Source organism: Struthio camelus, chromosome 2 (assembly GCF_040807025.1).
Source record: "Struthio camelus isolate bStrCam1 chromosome 2, bStrCam1.hap1, whole genome shotgun sequence".
Lineage (NCBI taxonomy): Eukaryota > Metazoa > Chordata > Aves > Struthioniformes > Struthionidae > Struthio > Struthio camelus.
Window position 1 is genome coordinate 16,868,858 of NC_090943.1, and position 18,174 is coordinate 16,887,031.

General features: G+C 39.4%; 1 protein-coding gene across 3 annotated transcripts in view; it reads left to right on the forward strand.

Annotated features, from left to right (window-relative positions):
• The window catches only part of ITGB1 (integrin subunit beta 1), a 52,050-nt gene extending 34,176 nt beyond the window's left edge, over positions 1–17,874 (forward strand). For all 3 annotated transcript variants that reach the window (XM_068934397.1, XM_068934396.1, XM_068934398.1), the window contains exons 10-16: positions 463–603; positions 724–926; positions 2,740–2,978; positions 4,479–4,701; positions 5,929–6,161; positions 7,937–8,103; positions 16,656–17,874. In XM_068934397.1, the coding sequence (XP_068790498.1) occupies positions 463–603; positions 724–926; positions 2,740–2,978; positions 4,479–4,701; positions 5,929–6,161; positions 7,937–8,103; positions 16,656–16,721 (1,272 nt within the window). In that variant the 3' untranslated portion in view covers positions 16,722–17,874. The remainder of the gene's footprint in view (positions 1–462; positions 604–723; positions 927–2,739; positions 2,979–4,478; positions 4,702–5,928; positions 6,162–7,936; positions 8,104–16,655) is intronic.
• The last annotated feature ends 300 nt before the right edge of the window (positions 17,875–18,174 follow it).

Genomic DNA, 18,174 nt, shown 5'->3' on the forward strand with positions numbered 1-18,174 from the left:
CCTCCGCACAGCTGGAGGAGAGCACTTTGCTGGGACTGCGTTGAGTTCGGAGCCAGACGTCACTCGTGTTTCCCGCCTGAGAGTCAGCGGGCACCACCCGCAGTCAGGACGGGGAGCAGGTCCCACAGACTTTTCTTCACTTGTTCTCCTGCGTGTCTTGCCTCACCCGCTGTACGGTGGCAGCAGGAGAGAGGGAGATGTTCCTCACCTCAGACTGTCCTGCAGGCCAGCTAGAAGTGAAGGCACCAGGCCTAGGAAGCAGTAGGTGTTTATGAGCAAGTACCCTAAGTTGAAGGCAAATACATCTTCTCTTCTGCTTGTAGCAGAACTGGTGTTCTTAATTCCAGTATGTGCTTGGAACTGGGATTGGTGCCTAGACTGTACATAGTTTTAAAATGTCCTTCTTCAGCAAAACACTTTCATCTCCATTCTAAGTTCGCTAATAACTAACCTTTGTTTTAGTCCCTTTCTTCAGAGGTTATCCTGGAAAACAGTAAGCTACCAAAAGGAGTGACAATCAGTTATAAATCTTACTGCAAAAATGGAGTGAATGATACACAAGAAGATGGAAGAAAATGTTCTAACATTTCAATCGGAGATGAGGTAACTTAAAGTATATTTGCTACTCTCAAATAGAAAATTCACTGAAAATATGCAACACTTTTTTATACTACAGACAAAACTCCTTTTAATAATGTGGCGTTCGATTGATTTCGTTTGCAGGTTAAATTTGAGATTAATGTAACAGCTAATGAATGTCCAAAGAAAGGACAAAATGAAACAATTAAAATTAAACCACTGGGTTTCACTGAAGAAGTGGAAATTAATCTCCAGTTCGTCTGTGAATGTCAGTGTCAAAGTGAAGGAGAAGCTAATAGTCCAGACTGCCATGGAGGAAATGGAACATTCGAATGTGGTGCGTGCAGGTAAGTAAATAGACATTTTGTTTATTTTTTGCAAAGGGGAAATAAGAGCAAGACCTTTGTTTCTTTAGTTAGATTTTCTTTTGTTTTAATATTTATGAGTGAAAGGAAAAGAATTAATGTTATGGCTTTATTATATTAGGATGTTTTGCCGTAGCGTCTTAGTTCTGCAAGAAATCCATATACTGGAATTCATAGGATTGTTCATTGGTTTGGTACTATTGTACAAGTCAGAATTAGAATATGGCTTCTGAGCCAGCTTGACTGCAAGAAAATTGAAGGCTTCCTAGTTTTTGATAGGCGCTCCTATTCAGACTCTCACTAATTATTTCATACCAGGGAGGAGTCAGCAGTTGTAAAAGAAAACGCTTTTAATTTGAATGACTTCCCCAGTCTTCTCTCTCTACTTTATTTGTAACCTTTTGGGGCCTTATTACAATGTTCCTTGTAATTGTATACATCTTTAAATCCTTCAGAGTATATATAATTTTCGTATACTTAGGCATTTGAAATTTCCAACCAGGAATTTAAAATATTTCCATTACGGCCTATCACAGGCAATAATTAGATTAGAAAGGTACTCCTCATTGCATATTTGAAAATCAAGTAAAATGATACTAGTTTTCTGGAATAACACACAAAGAAAGTAAAGCAAAATATTAGAATTTCAGTAGAAGGCAGGTTGAAGATCAACCTAGTAAGTCAAGGTTTAAGCCTTTATTTTTCAAGAAACCTACAGCAAAAACATAAACTGTTTCTTCTTGGAAGCCCTTGAGATGAGAATGGCAAAAGCAGAATGAAATATAGTACTTATCTAAGAAAACTAAATCCAGATGTTTAGAAAGCAGTATTGGTCCCTGCTCAGTGAACTGTAACTGAAATAAATTGTGCAAATCTTACTCCTCGTGCTTTAATACGTGACTGTTTATTAAAGATAGAGCGAAAGATACTGACTTTAAACTTAGAGATTTTCTTGAACAGGAGTGGCTGACATCTATCGAGTGAAGTTGATGGCAGAAGTTAATTGAACATTGGAAGTGCTTGAGTATTCAGTAAATTTGAGGAGTAAGCCGCTTTAGGCCATAAATTGTTTCATTTTGCAGTCATTTTTTCATGCTCCCTTGAAATAAAGAAAGCAGATTTCTCATCTTTGCCTATAGAAAGGATTATTGAGCTCTGTATCACTATCCCTGGTGTCCCTGTGGTTTCACATAGGGGATAAGAGTTGTGGATAAGAATAGCTTTTTGCTTTTGCAACAGTAGCAGGTTGCTGATGGAAGCATTATCTCTAATTGTTGCCTGACAGTGACTTCAGTCAATTGTTTCGATGATGACAAGAACCTCCATTTGTTTATAAATATTTTAGCCTTGATAATGAGAAGTACAGAGCCCCAAAGATGCCAGCTGAATTTGCTAGTGCTCAGCAGCTCTGAAGATCATCACCTCCCATGTCTGATTGCTGCTCATGAGGAAGTTTGTTCGTTGAGAGATGACAGCAGCTACAGTGTACAATTACTGTGTGACTTAGAAGAAATTATTGTTTGGCACGTTAGAGAGGGATTGATAGTGGTTATGGGTGATTTCATTTAGCTTCTAACCTGGAACAAGTAATCAGCATAGGTGCAAGTTAGTTATCTCCAGCAGCTCCAAGAACTGCTAAGTAGGTATCAGCTGGGAATCTCCTTTGAAATTGAACTCAGAAAGTTTCTTGTGAGAATAGTCACAATTACTCCTGTTACCTGTGCTATTTTTGCAGTCTTTTTATGGTATGAGTTTTAATTGCTTTTACATTTTCAGTCGTGTTTTTACCTTGCAGATGTAACGAAGGACGTATTGGAAGACTTTGTGAATGTAGTACGGATGAAGTAAATAGTGAGGATATGGATGCTTACTGTAGGAGGGAGAACAGTACAGAAATATGCAGTAACAACGGAGAATGCATTTGTGGACAATGTGTATGCAAGAAGAGAGAAAACACCAATGAAGTGTATTCTGGCAAATATTGTGAATGCGATAACTTCAACTGTGATCGATCGAATGGTTTGATTTGTGGAGGTGAGAAATTACTTCAGAGTTTTCAGCAGGAAATACTGGCCAACAATTTGCAAGTCTATCAATTCCAACCTACCAAGTAGTGATACATACTTAAAACAATATAGCTACTTGATAACAGAGAAATGAGAATTTCACTCAGATTTATAGTAATTGAACATTTGCCTGTTAATAGAACACCTGTATGTGGTCATGAGACTATAGTATGGTAATACAAATTTTATCTTCCTTGAATCACAGCTCTAAGGAGTGACATAAATGAACTTGACTTCTGCTGTTTGTTACAGAATTTACTGTAATATCTTTCATAGCTAACATTAAGCAAAAACCGCAGGTAGTATAGTAAAGAATGCTGTGACAGCTGTCCTGAGATTATATTGTTATACTAGCTCAGTGTAACCACCGCCTCAATAACAAGAGCTAATGATGTCAGCTTACTTGTAATAGTGACTGTTTGACTCAGTGCCTGGCAAGATACCAGTGAGATGCTATCTTGAGAGTATTCTGGAAGGTAAGTGAAGTTTAGTATGTGCAAGATCCAGAAAGATACCTTAAAAACAAGACTCTCATGGTAGTTAATTCCCTAAATCAAAAAAGCAGCTTAGAATATTCTAACTCCCTTGAGTGCTTAAATTCTTTTACTGCATGTGTTTTTTGTCCTATAACCACGCTAAGCACCTCAACATAAGCTCTTTCACACGTGGAAGTACCTGGTAGGAGTATAGCTGGTATCTCAGTTTTTACTGTGATCCAAAAATAAAAGAGAGAAGCCGCTAAGCTTTAGCCAAATTACCAGAGTACCTAATGTGACTGATTAGCTCAGAGTACACCTATTGCCCGTCAGCAGCACTAAGGATAGAGCAGTGGTGGTTTCATTGCAAAATGTATGGTGGCAGAAGGGTCTTGACCTTCCTAAATGACAGATTGGGGCCAGACACATACTGCTTACCTTCAGGTTTGTGTGGTCTCCTAAATATGGAGATTAGTTACTCCTAAACACTTTCCATTTTTAATGGAGAAGTATGTTCCAAGATCTTACCATTCTGTGCAAATCACTCTTCTGGAGATAGAGGCATCTCTTTCCTGTATAGGAAATTTAAGGAGCAAGCAATTTAAGGTTGGTGGGGTGAATGAGGCAGGTCCTAGTAGTTACAGCAGCAGAATGGTTGTGTTTTAGGGAGGCAAAGGTGCTTCATTTTTCTTTGTTGTGAAGTCTAAACTGGTAGTGCATTCATTGCCTTTTTGGATCTTGCTTATAAGCTTATGTAGTGATACGTGTAAAGATGCTAGCAAACAGTGCCTCTCTATGAATATAAAGTTGTGAACTGAAGCTGTGCTTTGATGCTCTCCACTCCCAGGGAATGGCCATTGCTTTATTCTGTTCTTGGGCTTGACTTTTTTCCCTGTGTCTATCCTAAAACAGTAAATGTTTGTTTCTTACTGTCACAAATTGCGTGTTTTATATGAGGCTTGATTTAATTGAAATATCTTTTTAATACACAGGAAACGGTATCTGCAAATGTAGAGTGTGTGAGTGTTTCCCCAACTTCACTGGCAGTGCTTGTGATTGCTCTTTGGATACTCTTCCATGTATGGCATCTAATGGGCAGATTTGCAATGGAAGAGGAACTTGTGAATGTGGAACTTGTAATTGTACAGATCCCAAATTCCAAGGCCCCACATGTGAAATGTGTCAGACTTGCCTTGGTGTCTGCGCGGAGCACAAGTAAGTACCTATACAGCTAAGTCTCTGGCTTCCCAAATGCTTTATACTGAGGCTTGTGATATTTACATATGCACAATTTGGAAAATGAGGGCCTTGATACTGTGCTTTATTCTGCTCTGAAATGTAGAGATATTGTATCATACCTTTAGACGATAGAAGTGATTGGGTGAGAATTAAGAAGTACAAACTAAACATGATTAATACAGAATTGTGGTAAATTCTGCCCCCTGCCCTTTTTTATGTTACATATAGAAACATGTCATTCATGTTAAATCAGTTTTATCCATTCAGATTGACTAGGGCAGCTTTCCGCTTTCCCCTATTTCATATATGGTTGTCAGCAAGCAGCCTTCTTCAGAATTTGAGGGGACATTGGTCTGTAACGTCAGAGACTGTAAAGTCTCATCGTCTTGGCCTTTTGAAATGAATGTAGCAGAAGTAAGTATAGCTATACTGCGTGATTTTCCAGACTATTTAAGATTTCAGCTAAGATTTTTTTTATAAAATTTCTGTTCTGTATAGCTTCAAACCTTATATTTGAAAAAGTATTGAAAGAAGCCAGATTATGGTGAAAGTCAAACACTAAATCTAGATGTGATCCCATAAAGTTTGCACACTTGTCTTTGGAAAGCCACACTTTTGGAAACCACGGATTTTCTGCATGGAAAATTTTTGAAATAAGTTTATGATTAGCAACTGGGCTAACTACTGGCTTTGTGCAGCTGCCTTTCAGGGTCCTTTCCTTTTTTTATAAAAAAAAAACAAAAAACCCCGCTTGGTCTGCTTTACTTCAGTGAGTTACTCAGTAATAATTCCCTGTAAGTCTTGTCACTCAGTTTGTTCTTTTTAACCCATCAGTCGCTCGGATATCTTTTCATTGTGTATCTCTTGTTCCTATAAAGCCTTCTTTTAGAGAGTATTCATATTCCAGGTGGAGATATTGGGAAAGTTTGAGTATTCTTTCCTTTAGAGATTTAGGTCTATCCTTGAAGTTTGTGGGTCATTCAGTGAAAGAGGAATTTAGTAAAAGGGCATTTTTGTTGTTTTTTTATTTTGTTTTTTGTTAATCTCAAGGTGCATAAACATTCTGGCTTGTAAAAAGCCATGTGTTGCCCTCCCCCCTCCCCCAAGCTTTTACGGCAACAGGATTTTTATTTCTTTAGATTGAACAGTAGACATCTATTATGGACATATTTAAAAGCATTGCTCTGATTTTTATTTCCATAGGGACTGTGTTCAATGCAGAGCCTTCAATAAGGGAGAAAAGAAGGAAACATGTTCTCAGGAATGTATGCATTTCAACATGACACGGGTAGAAAGTCGAGACAAGTTGCCGCAGCCTGGACAGCCTGATCCGTTGTCTCACTGCAAAGAGAAGGATGTTGATGACTGCTGGTTCTACTTCACGTACTCTGTCAACTCCAATGGTGAAGCCAACGTCCATGTGGTGGAGACCCCAGGTATAAACATGATGTTTGCCTGTGCTCCCTTCACCATTGTTGTTAATTCTTCCTGTTGGTGTATTCTGCAAAGTAGCTCTGATTGATTTGGTTAGATGCATCCAGAAATAGTACTTAACCTGGACTGTGGGTTGTGGATGTCTGGAACTGGAGTAACTACATAAAAACTCAGATCCAGTTTTTTAAACCCCTGGTTTAATTTTTTTTTTCCTGCCTTAATAAAATGGGACCAGCCTTGCACAGAAAACCAAAACTGTGTTCTGCATTGCAAACTGCTTGAGTTACTTCATCCCGGGAGCCTTTGCTTTTACTTAGTCCAGTTACATTCCAGAATAGGTCTGAAAAGCCTTTTGCTTAGTTAATCCTTAATATTCGGCCCTCCTTGAGGAGAGAAAACTCTGTTCTTGCACATTAGCAATGTGTGATTTCCTGATTTTTATTAGCCTGATATGACATACACACCTTATTTGTGTGTGAAAGGTTTTAGAGCTGCATTCTGCTTGTGGGGTTTTAGGCATTGGTCATTTGGGTGATCAGTTTAGTACAGTCAATGGTGGTGGTTAGTTCCTCTTAAAAATAGGTGTAGCTTCTGTTAAGAATATTTTAAATTCTGAAAAACCGTAGTCCAAGCTCAAGATCTTCAGGACAAGAGAACACATACATTACCCATTTGGAGTCTGATTCTTCTTCGTGGATAAACATTTGTTAACTTAGTTAAGAGTTGAATCAAGCCTTTACGCACCAGGAGGCGCCATAATTTTGTGCGTTACAGATGCTTATCGAAGAGGTGGAGCTGTTAATACAGTGGTGGAGCAAGTCTTTGCTCCTCGCTGGCTCCCCAAGGGTTGTGTCGGGTCCCTTCCCCACTTAGCTCGCTCCAGCAGAGGCAGCTGCCAAGATTAGCAGTGTACGGTTTGTGTGGCAGTAGTGTTCGTATGGACAGTACAGGAGGTGCATTTATTTGCTTCCGATTGCTTCATTCTATGCATTCAGCCCTACAAAAGCCCTCGCTCGGTTTGTGATTATTAAGAATGGTATATTAATAAAAGAATTAGGCTTTATTTTAGAGAACTATCACTTTTATCTGCCAGTCACCTTAAATCATTTTTCCTATGTTATTATTTTCAAACACCGACTTCATTTATTTTGAAAGTATATGATATTCTTTCCAAAAATATGTGCTGCTTCTTTTCAATTTCAGCAGAGATCAATTCCCAAGATAAGGAAATATCATAAAAATTTGTCTTACAGGAGCAAAGTATTAGTTGCTAACGTACAGAGATAAGTAATAAGTACAGCTGTCTGAGCTAAAACTAAACACCCTTTTTCTGTAAAGTTATTAATATGGTATGTGAGGACTATTTTGTTAATCTGCATTTGTAGTCTACTAGTTTATCCCTCCAGCACCATCGTGACTTAGAGCTCCTACCTTTTTAAAATATAATTGCCAGTTATTTTGTCCAGAAATAATCTAGATGAATAGCTTAAGCGGTTAGCTGTGTGTAGACTTTATCATCAGAACATGAATTGCTTGGTTGATGAGATAAAAAAAAAAAATTAGAAGAATAAAAAATAAAGTGGAAAAAGGATGTACAGGATGTACAAATTCCAGAATTTCTATTATTTGAACCCTGCTTATGATGTGAAAATGGTATTAGCATATCTCTAATGCTTCAAATACTGGCTTCAGTACAAAATAAAATTTTTAAAGCGTCTGGATATGTATTGCCTTTACCATTTTGTAAAATCATGTTTCACGTGATTTTTCTCCCTAGAATGCCCCAGTGGCCCTGACATCATTCCCATTGTAGCTGGTGTGGTTGCTGGAATTGTTCTTATTGGACTTGCATTATTATTGATTTGGAAACTACTAATGATCATTCATGACAGAAGAGAATTTGCTAAATTTGAAAAGGAGAAGATGAATGCCAAGTGGGACACGGTAAGTCAAGAAGCTTTTACTTGTATAAAAGTTGCAGTAGTTGAGGAAAAATATAAGACTTTTGTTTATGTGCCTGAAACATTTCAGATCCTTTCTCTGTAGGGCAGAAGGCTGGAATACAGAAGTAACCTTATTTTAAGTTGTTTTTAAACATGTGCCATTTGTTACCAGTAGCAAAAAATTCTCCTCTTTGAGAAGTACATCTTCGGTTAGAAGAGTGAGTAGTAACCTAGGCTGAAATAAAATTCCAGGGGGAAAATGTGATGATGACAGAATAGTTCAGCTTTGCAGTTGCGTCGCACTCTACAACATTCAATTAAAATGCATACAGCTTTTGCCAGAAGATAAGAGTTACTTTTGTATAAAATGAAAATTTCGGGCATATGAAAGAGATCTGGTAAACATTCATACAAATTTGTTTGGGAGATTTCAGTAATTGGTCACAAAATCATAGATGGTACTGGAATGTTGAAATCTTCCCAAGCCCTTGTCAATAGAAAATCATTTAAGGAAAACAAGCCTATGGCTTACGTATGCTATAGGGTCTTTCCCTCCATGGGCAAATTCTAGGAATCTGCTAATCAAAACCCTTCAGTCCAGTTCTACAGAAAGCAAAACCCATGTACACGTCATAAAAAATATTTTTTTAATTATTCTCTTAAGTTTAAATTAATTCATTCTACACTGGGAAAAAATTACTAACACTTTTCTTTAAATATAGCATGGTTTTTTGGTGATAGTTGAGAACGTTACTTTCTTTTTTCCTATTGAATTATTCGACACTGACCATTTCTTTTACTTCAGCAAGAAAATCCAATATACAAGAGCCCTATTAACAATTTCAAGAATCCAAACTATGGACGTAAAGCTGGTCTCTAAGTCTCAGTTTGTATTTGCTTTCATTTTCTTCCTTTTCTTCTTTTGCATGTTACTTTCCAAACTCACTGTGTGTCACAGTCGGTTAATCACAGTTTGAGTCTTGCTCAGTTTATCTGCTGCTGCTTTAATACCGAGGTTTTACTGAATGCACCTTGAAAATCTTTCATTTGTTTTGACAGCAGGATTGCTTGCTTACTAACGCCACAAGTACTGTCTTAAAAATTACTCTGCGGGTGATTTTTTTTTTTTTTAAATGAGCTACCTGTGGATAAACAGGTAGAGAGAGATATATATATATTTATATAATGGAACAGCTCTTTGCATTAAAGAAGCTCTTTGGATTGTAGAGAAGCCCAGAGTTGGGGGCAGGGGGAGATTGTCTGTGACTTCCTCAAATCAGTCAGTTTGCTTGAAGTTAATATGTTTGCAAAGCTAATTTTAGATGCTCCTTGGATTTCCCGGCCTAGAAGTATATTCATTAGCATCACTTTGGAAACATTCATTTTACTTTTCCATCCAGTTCTAGTGAAACTGGTAGTATCATAGTCCTTGTATCTCAGTCAGCTTGGGGGGCCCCCACAGAATGGGAGAGGAGAAAATATTCCTGTCCCTCCCCCCACCCCATTATATTTTCTGCTGGTTGCTTAGTCCCTTCTAAACTCTGGCTGAACACCTCACATTTCCTGAGGAAATGCTGGCTGCAGTTCTTTTCCCACACAACAGGGAGAAACCGCAACATGCGGAGGAGCAAGTCCGAAACCAGAGGGGATGGATACTGTCGATGGGCTTGGCAAGTGCTTTCCTGTGTGCTTTAGGTATTCTCCTCCTCCCAGGGGCTTCTCAGTTGATGGGGAAGGAGTGAGAAAGGGAGGATGAGTAGGGGAATAGATGTCAGAAGAGTATCAAGAGATACAGAAGATCAGATTAGAGGGAGGGGAGTGGGATCTGAGAAAGTGGGGAAGGCAAAACATCAGTTTAAATTTCACAGGGCTTTCAAAGGGGCTAGTGGAAGGGAAGGTTCTGCATCTCTAATTTTATTCTGTCTGCTGTCTCCCTATTTCAGTGTTGCACTCAAAATTCGATTTTGTGAAGGAAGAATGAGGGGAGAAAGCAAGAGTTAAGGATATTTAAACTCGTTATCTGTCCTCACTGTGATTAACGTTTTGTCAAGCATTCTGAGCTCTTGCTTAATGAAACACTTTCCTTTCATTTCCACAGTCACCTCACTTTCCAGTGTCTCCAAAACTGATTGTAAAAATGTTTATTTTGCTTGCCACTCTGACCACATTCAGCTCCTTTCCATTTTTCTTCTCAGAGCTGATTATTTTGGGGAGGAAATTAACTTTTCTCCCTTATAACATTTTATATAGTCCATCTGGTTAAGGCTCTGTTACCTTTTTTTCTGCTATTCACTTGCATATTCTCTGCTGCATGCAGGAGCAGCATGTAACAACCCAGCTGGTGTGTATCTTCCATTCTGTATTCTTGCCTCCTACTTCGTGGCCCTCCCAGGATCTAATGTCCTCAGAGCTGCCATTTCACCTTAAAATGTACTTTTTCCAGAAAGGTTTCCTCCACTTCCTCCTGTTTCACTCACTGTGAAGATTAAAAGAAGTATGCAGGCCTGTCGATTTTTTTTAAATATGATGTTATCCTCTTCAGAAACTAGTCATAAGAATGTCTGAACCTGGGAGGAGATGGTTCTAACTCTTTTGGCTACCAAAAAAGCAGTTCAGTACTGTTGGAATGGGTCAGTCATAGGAAGGAAGAGGAGAAAGTCCTCTTTCCCCTATAACTGAGATCTCTGGGCGTGTGAGATTGTTGAACTAGGCTTCCATTTAATACAAGGGGAAGACAGAGTTGTCCTATGTTGCCGAAGCGAGGAAGTCATCTGCTATCCTCATTACAAGAAAAATGCACTGGAAGAGGTGGCATCCAGGTTTGTATGTATGCACAAAACCTGACTGCAGTTTCTATAACCCACCCCATGCCCGGTCGCAGTTATACATGCATGTGGCTTGGCTACTGCCATGAGCAGGACTGCTGCGGCACAGAGGTGACGGAGGTGACCGTGGACGAGGTACCTCAGTACTTTGCCAGCGTCAGGTGTGTCAGGGGAGGCCCGGGAGGGGCGGCTGAGCCGACCGCAGAGCATCCTCATGCTCCCCACAGCGCTCCACGCTACAAGAAAGGTTCGGGTGGCGGTATAGGTGTCCCTGTCGCTTATGAATGGGTTCCCAATTAACAGCCAGAAACAGATAACAAAGTTTAATACGTATGACTGATAACAATAACAATTCAAAGCTAGTGATAACAACAACAATAGTAACAACACACCATTCATCAGTCAGTAACCGCACATTGAACTCCCCACACAACACAGCACAGGAACGGTTACAGTATTTACAGACATGAGCTCGAACCGGTGAGGTGAAGGTACCTGGTGGTTATGCTGGAAGGTGCCGGGGGGGGGGGGGGGGGAGGACAAGCAGGCCATGCCCGGGGTGAGGGTGGAGGTGCCGCTTCAAGCCCGAGGATCACTAAGCAGGCCGCAGCGGGCGCACTGTGCCACCGCCAGGCGCGCTCTGAAGTAAGCAGGCCACAGCGGAGCCGGTGCGCCGCTTCAGTCCCCGCTCCCCGGGGCGGGCAGGAGGGCAGTACTCACGTGTCCGCCGGTGTCAGTAGCAGGGGGGATCCCCAGCTGCCTGACCCAGCATCCCGGATCAGGGGGCACGGCGGCGCTGGCTGCCCGCAGCCTGCCGGGGCGGAGAGCTTCCCTCGGTGTGTGGGGGGGGAGCCTTGGACAAGGCTGCCTGGCGTCCTGGAGCCTTGGAAAAGGCCGCCGGGGCTGCTGCTTCCCCGCCGCTTCAGTGATTTCAGCTCTCGGCGGCTGCTTCTTGGCCGCTGCTTCTTCAGTGAATTCAGCTCTCTCCTTCTCTCTGCTGCCACCGCAAAAGCCGCTGCTGGGCTGGCGTGTGCCCCTTTTATCCTTAGCCCGCTTTGGGACCGCAGGCAAGCGATTGTTTAAATTTATCTAGACCCTCACTCTTAGTGGTCCAGTTTCGATCCCTAATTTTAACACGGACCCGTTTGCAGACGGCTGTGCAGACTCGCCTTCCTCCCGAAACCTGCTACGTGACTGACCGGTGCGGGCTGCTAGGGCACACGTCAGCCCTCCGCTACTGATCTCAGACTGTGGCAGAGGGAGATTTCTGCAGGCTAACTGGGGTTACAAAAGGCCAGGGTGATTGGCACCTTACACCCATTGTTCAGTAAAAACCCATTTTCTTAGCTTTTCCCCTAAACGAAACCTCTCCCTGACAGGGTGTGCTGTGGGGAGTGAGTGAGTTGTCACCACGGCTTCTTTGCAGTTGATGCTCAAGCTAGCTAGCTTGAGCTGAGTGCAGTTTGTCCTAGGCCTGCAGCATAGATACTCTCTTGGTGTCATTCCACTGCTGTCTGGCGTTATGGTCTTCACTGCCTGCCTGGTTTAGATTTGAACTATTAGTAAACCATTAAACTTGCTTAGTAGTGGGCTAGCAGCTCTCCTACAGTCCTCCAGTAGTAGTAGATGACGCCCTATCATTTCTGTTGCCCTTAAGCTAGGCCTTTGTTTTATCCTCTTATGCAATTGCCATGTTTACAGATTGACAGATGACTTGTATTATAGTGCTGAAAAATAATGATGGCCGTTTATAAGAGCTGAAAATAGTAAGACACAGCTCTTGAACAATACATTTGGACAAGTTTAAATATTCTAGAGTGCAGTTTCTTATGGTGACATGGGACTTAAACCCACTATACACGTAGTTTAGGTGACTGCTAAGACAGTAAATCTGTCAAGAAAAGGGGAGTTAAAAGGTTAAGAAAAAATCCTATGTAGTAATCTGTATAGTACGTTTTTATCCAGCAGTAGGCTAAACTCTGAGCAGCCTAGTCTAGTTAAAATGAATACTGTTGCAGGAATGTACTTCTTTATTCTCTTTTTTTTTTTCTTTAATACTTGTAGCTTTATTCTAATGTATTCTACTCTTTGTATCTTGCATATAGGTATGGCTTACTGATTCCGTTTTGGTTCAAGTGTGCATGATGTTTTCATTTATAAGGGCATGTGGCAAAAGTGTTTTCCCTAGCTTTGCATGCTTAAACCAGTGTATTTCCTGCACTGATGTAAAGCATACAGATATATTTAAAAAACAATAGTATTTGTCTATGACAGGAGATTTGGAACACCATGTTTTAATGTCCAGTTAAAAATCTAGAAGGCTGTTAATCTCTGAAAGTTCTTACCATGGGATAGCTGTGAGGTGACTTAAGTGAAGTGAGATTGGTGTCAGACCAGTAGACTTTTACCTACTATTTCCTTATTAGTTTTAATGATAAGCTCTCTGTAGACAACCTCTCCAAGCCAGAGCTGAGACCCCATGACTGACTTTTAGTAAAAGCTAGCGCTGTCACTGCCCATCCAACAGAAGATACCGGGGGGTAGAGTTACAAACTGGTTGGGTGTCAATATTCTGCTTATAGCCAGTAGAGCCAAAAGAGTTATTTAGCTGAACAAATGTGAGGTTAGGTTAAGCTTAACAGCTTTGACTGTAAAATCTCCATTATTTGTAATGGAAGCAGAGACACCCAACGGACATGGGGTGGGCACCTAATTAAGCGTCTTACTCTGTGACCTAAACGCCACCCTGTGCTTCTGACAGTTCTTGGGGACATAAAGTGCAAATGAGAGAAGACAGGACAGCATTTCACTTTCTTTATAAAGAGGATATGCTAAATAAAGAGTATGTAAGTTTCAAATTCTGATTACTCTTGAAAACAACTATAATAAATATTCAGAGTCATCTTATGCAAATTGCATTTCTTACCTGGTTCCGAAGGTGAGATGAATTGTATGAACTACCCCCTGCAAACGTTTGAGTTTTAATGCTAAACTTCAAACTTGTTCCTGCACTGCATGGTAAAAGCTACCTCTCTTTCAAAATTCAGAAAATATAAATATACACCTCCCTGTATGTGCCGGTGGAGGTCAATTTTGTAAAACGCAGAAGATGATTAAAAGCATTGCGTAACTAAATATTACACTACATATGCTGCCTAGGCAGAGCAGTAAGAGTCAGCATCAGGCACTCCTCTGTTACATATAACGCCTTGGTGTTGAAAAGCTACCTGCATTACTTTCCAGTCCGCGTAGAATAGAGCCTATTAAGATTTCAGCATTTCTCTGTTAGAAAGCTTGTGTTCCTCGTTGTGCTCAAGTCTGGGGAACAACTGACATACATGAGCAGGAACTCAGAGGCAGAATGAAGTATTTCAGTTGCAGCTTGTCCCCCTTTGACGCATCCTCTGGTATTCCCAGTTGGTTTCGCCGGTTTATGGCCCTGGAAAAACAGGCAAGCCTAATCTCTGAAGATCATATATATTTAAAGGGTCATCAAGCTTCTTAGAACTAAAATAAATATTCAGAACAGCATCTCACTTAGGGCAAGATGCAACCAATTTTGAGGGGAAATAATAGTCACTCAGTTTTTGAGACTTAACAGAACAGCAACGATACGCCGCCTAATCTTAAGTGCTGTGCAGCATGCTGCAAAATCACTATGGCGTACTTAAATTGAACATCCTGAGAAGTTATTGAGTCTTGGATGTCATAACGCATCATTGTATATTCGCTAGCAAAATAAAAGCTTCCTGACAGGATCAAGACTATAAGGTTTGAATAAAGTCACTACTGCTTTTCTAAATCCTGTGAAGAAGTCAGTAAATAGAATTTATTCAAATAGTATAATTAACACGTAAAGGGGAAATATAACCAAGATGTTTGTATTGGTATAAAAATGTACCTTTGAATAAGGCACTTCCTTAGAGCAACGCCACTTATTCTAAGTCATGAAATACCAAGGTCAGACTTAGGTCTTGCAGTCCTAACTGGGTTAAATTTAAGCTGAAGGCATTATAATACCTATACTTTGAAGGACTACCCAACACTAAGTAAGAAAAGTGAATGGAAAACTTTATCACCTGGTATTCAGATAAGAATACTCCTTTCAGCTATTCCAGCACTGAATCCTTGAGTGAGTTCAAGACACAGTCCTCCTTTTGTTAAGAAACAAGATCCCAGGTAGAAAACGTGATATTGAGCTTTCTTACACAGCAGCATAATACAAAAGAAAAAAACACCGCAAAGTTCTTTACTTTCATTAACCTCTCTCCGCTAATGCTGTTTTTACAAAAGGTGATATCTGCATTTAACACTTAGGAAAGGTGGATGACTTTTTTTTAAATAATCTGTCTTGATTTAAAATACGACCTTAGTTCCCAGTTAAAGTCCTTCTTGAAGACTCAGTCTGCTGAGTCTAGCAAGAGGAATAAGGAAAAAAGATTATTGGAACTTAGCTGTACTCTTATCAAAACCTAAACTTCAACCTAAATAAATGTTGTTTACCAATACAGAAGTTCTTCAGTGTATACAGAAATATTTCTTGAGGAAATTCAGAATAGTGCAAATGTCAGCCTGACTGGAGTTCTGGCCAGAACCATATCTGGCTATCATCAGCTGTAAGGGAACATTTCTCCCTTTGAACTAGTATCCAATTCAAATAGCTTATAGCATATTAATTTCATTCTACTCTATTAATTTACAAAACATTTAAAATACTTCATGTTGAAACAGTTTGTCGTACAGTCAAAGAAAATCTTTTTAATCCCCCCTCCAACTCTGGATGCCAGTTTTTGATGGTCTGCTTTAGGTGTAGGGCAACAACATTTATTTAGGTTGAAGTTTAGGTTGTGATAAGAGTACAGTGCTGAAGATCCATGCTGTATCAGTAGAAATCTAGTAGTAGCTGCTCTTTCTAATAGGATTTATCTATTCATTTTTTGAGTTCAAGCCATTCATCTTAGGTGTGCAAGGACTGGCCATAAATTGAGTAAAATTTACTGAGGTAGAAATCATACAGAAAACCATGGAACAAAGGAAACTTAAAATAAGCTTATTTATTTTAGACATTTTCAAATGTCAGTAAGAAAGAAATAAGCAGTTATTCAATAGGTGTATCTTACAGCAGTAAGTAGAAATAATGTTTTTACTACAACAACATTTGCACGAGTATGGAAATGTCTTAGTTTTAACTGTGCATTTTATGCATATCGGAAAAAAACTGCAGGAACAAAATGACAAGTGCTAAACACTCAGCTTCAGTACTGAATGTGTGTTATTAAAATATTGCAAGTCTTTCTGCTTTATTTCTAGAATTAAATTATTACAATATGAAGCGGGTTGTTTAAGTGGGTATTATAGCAGAATGTGGTCTGGAACTGTCAGTTATGGTTTCAAACAACATTGTTTGCAAGTCTCTTCCTTTTGAAAAGGTATCATGGGCTGCAGCCTTGGGTTGACTGCTCAGCCCTCCGATGAGCATACAGGGGGTCATCAGCTCTGAGGGAACCTGTGGCATAAGCAGAGCAGGATCGTGTCCTAACCCTTTGCTTTAGTAGCTGAGCATGCCTTTGTTAAAGCTGCTAGAGGGAAGTCTGGTTTGACTTAAGCTGTTTGTGTGTAAAAACAAAACATTAATGGGTAACTTCTTAAGCTGTTTTTACACTTTTTCACAAATGTCATGCTTTTTTCATCTCTTTAAATGCTAATATAAATATTTTTCTTTTTCTAGGGTGAAAATCCTATTTACAAGAGTGCAGTGACAACTGTGGTCAATCCTAAATATGAGGGAAAATGAACACTGCTTGTATAACTTCACAACACTGTATGCAGTATAGCAACTTTTGTAGTGACACTAAGATAGATTTAGGGCAAACTGCAGTGATTTTACTAATTCATTACATATAGGTTTGTTTTCCTGTGCAGGTTTTGAAAATGTACCATATGTAATTTTTTTATTTTTATTTTTTTTGCAAATAAAAATAATCAGTGCCAGGGTCTGAAAAAAAAAACTTGAGACTGTAAAGCTTAGTCAGCTAAGGTCACATGGTGCCTTTTTGACATTTTTTTTTTTTTTCCTCCTGTGCTGTGAATCTAGGTCTTCTACAGGATGTGATACTGCTATGACATAACTGGGAGGTAAATGGTTAAAGCAATCAGTATGAGGGCTCTGCCTAGCCATTTAGTATTAAAACTTTTAAGCTTTACAGGGAAATCAGGGCTTGAGTTTGCAGACATAATTAAACTCACTTAGTATGGAACTAATGAATAACTGGTGTTCTACTTGCTAGACAGATGATTAAGTATATAGTAAGTTGAGTAAGTTGGAAATGAGCAGTGTAAAAGACTGAAAAGTGTGTGCATGCTTAAATTGCTTAATGCCAGATTATGGTTAAGATGAAAGGTTTTGAGAAGAATTTTAAGAAAGAAAAAATAGCTTTAAAACTTGTGCCATTACTGAAAAAGTTGCTGACTGGTAACTTGCTTAATTTTTCTTTGTAAATTCAAGCCTTGGGTGGCAGTATCATGAAGTACTTTACCGAGACATCCTCAAAACACATAAGGGCCTTATGTCATACCATGTCTTTCTTCTGTAACGTTTCCTCGATTTAAAGCCTGGTGCTTTGTCACCATTCTAATCTTTTAACGTATGTGGTTGCAATTCTTTTTGTAATATTTTTGTATCAACACAAGCTCTTTCCTTTTTCTTTTTTTTTTTTGTTTGGCAGTCTTAGCTGTAAATTTGCCTTTACCCTGTAGCTAAGATTGCATCGTTTGTCATGTGATGAGTCACACATCATTTTCGACGTGCCATGTATATTTGCCTTTGACCATTCAAATTGCCTCATAGTCATATCCTTGTTTTAAGTGCCTTTTTATTTTAACAGATGTTCACTTTTTACAGTGCTATTACTGAAGTTATTTATTAAATAAAAGTATCTTAAAATAGATGAATGTCATCTCTTTATGTCTCTTTTACCCATTGATACTATTCAACAGAGATCTAGGTCTGTTTGGGCAAGATGTAATAGACATAGTAATAATACTATATCCCCCTTAGATCAGGTTTGAGAAATGAGCTGGACACAAGTGATCTTGGTAACAAAAGTTAGCTGTTGTATAAAATGCACAAAGGCCAGAGTGCAGCATAGTGCCTCATATCACATATTAAGTGGTAACTTGTTTAAACCTTGGAGCCTTTCATTTACTGCATCTGTGCTAAACAAGTCACGGGAAGTATTTTGATTAAT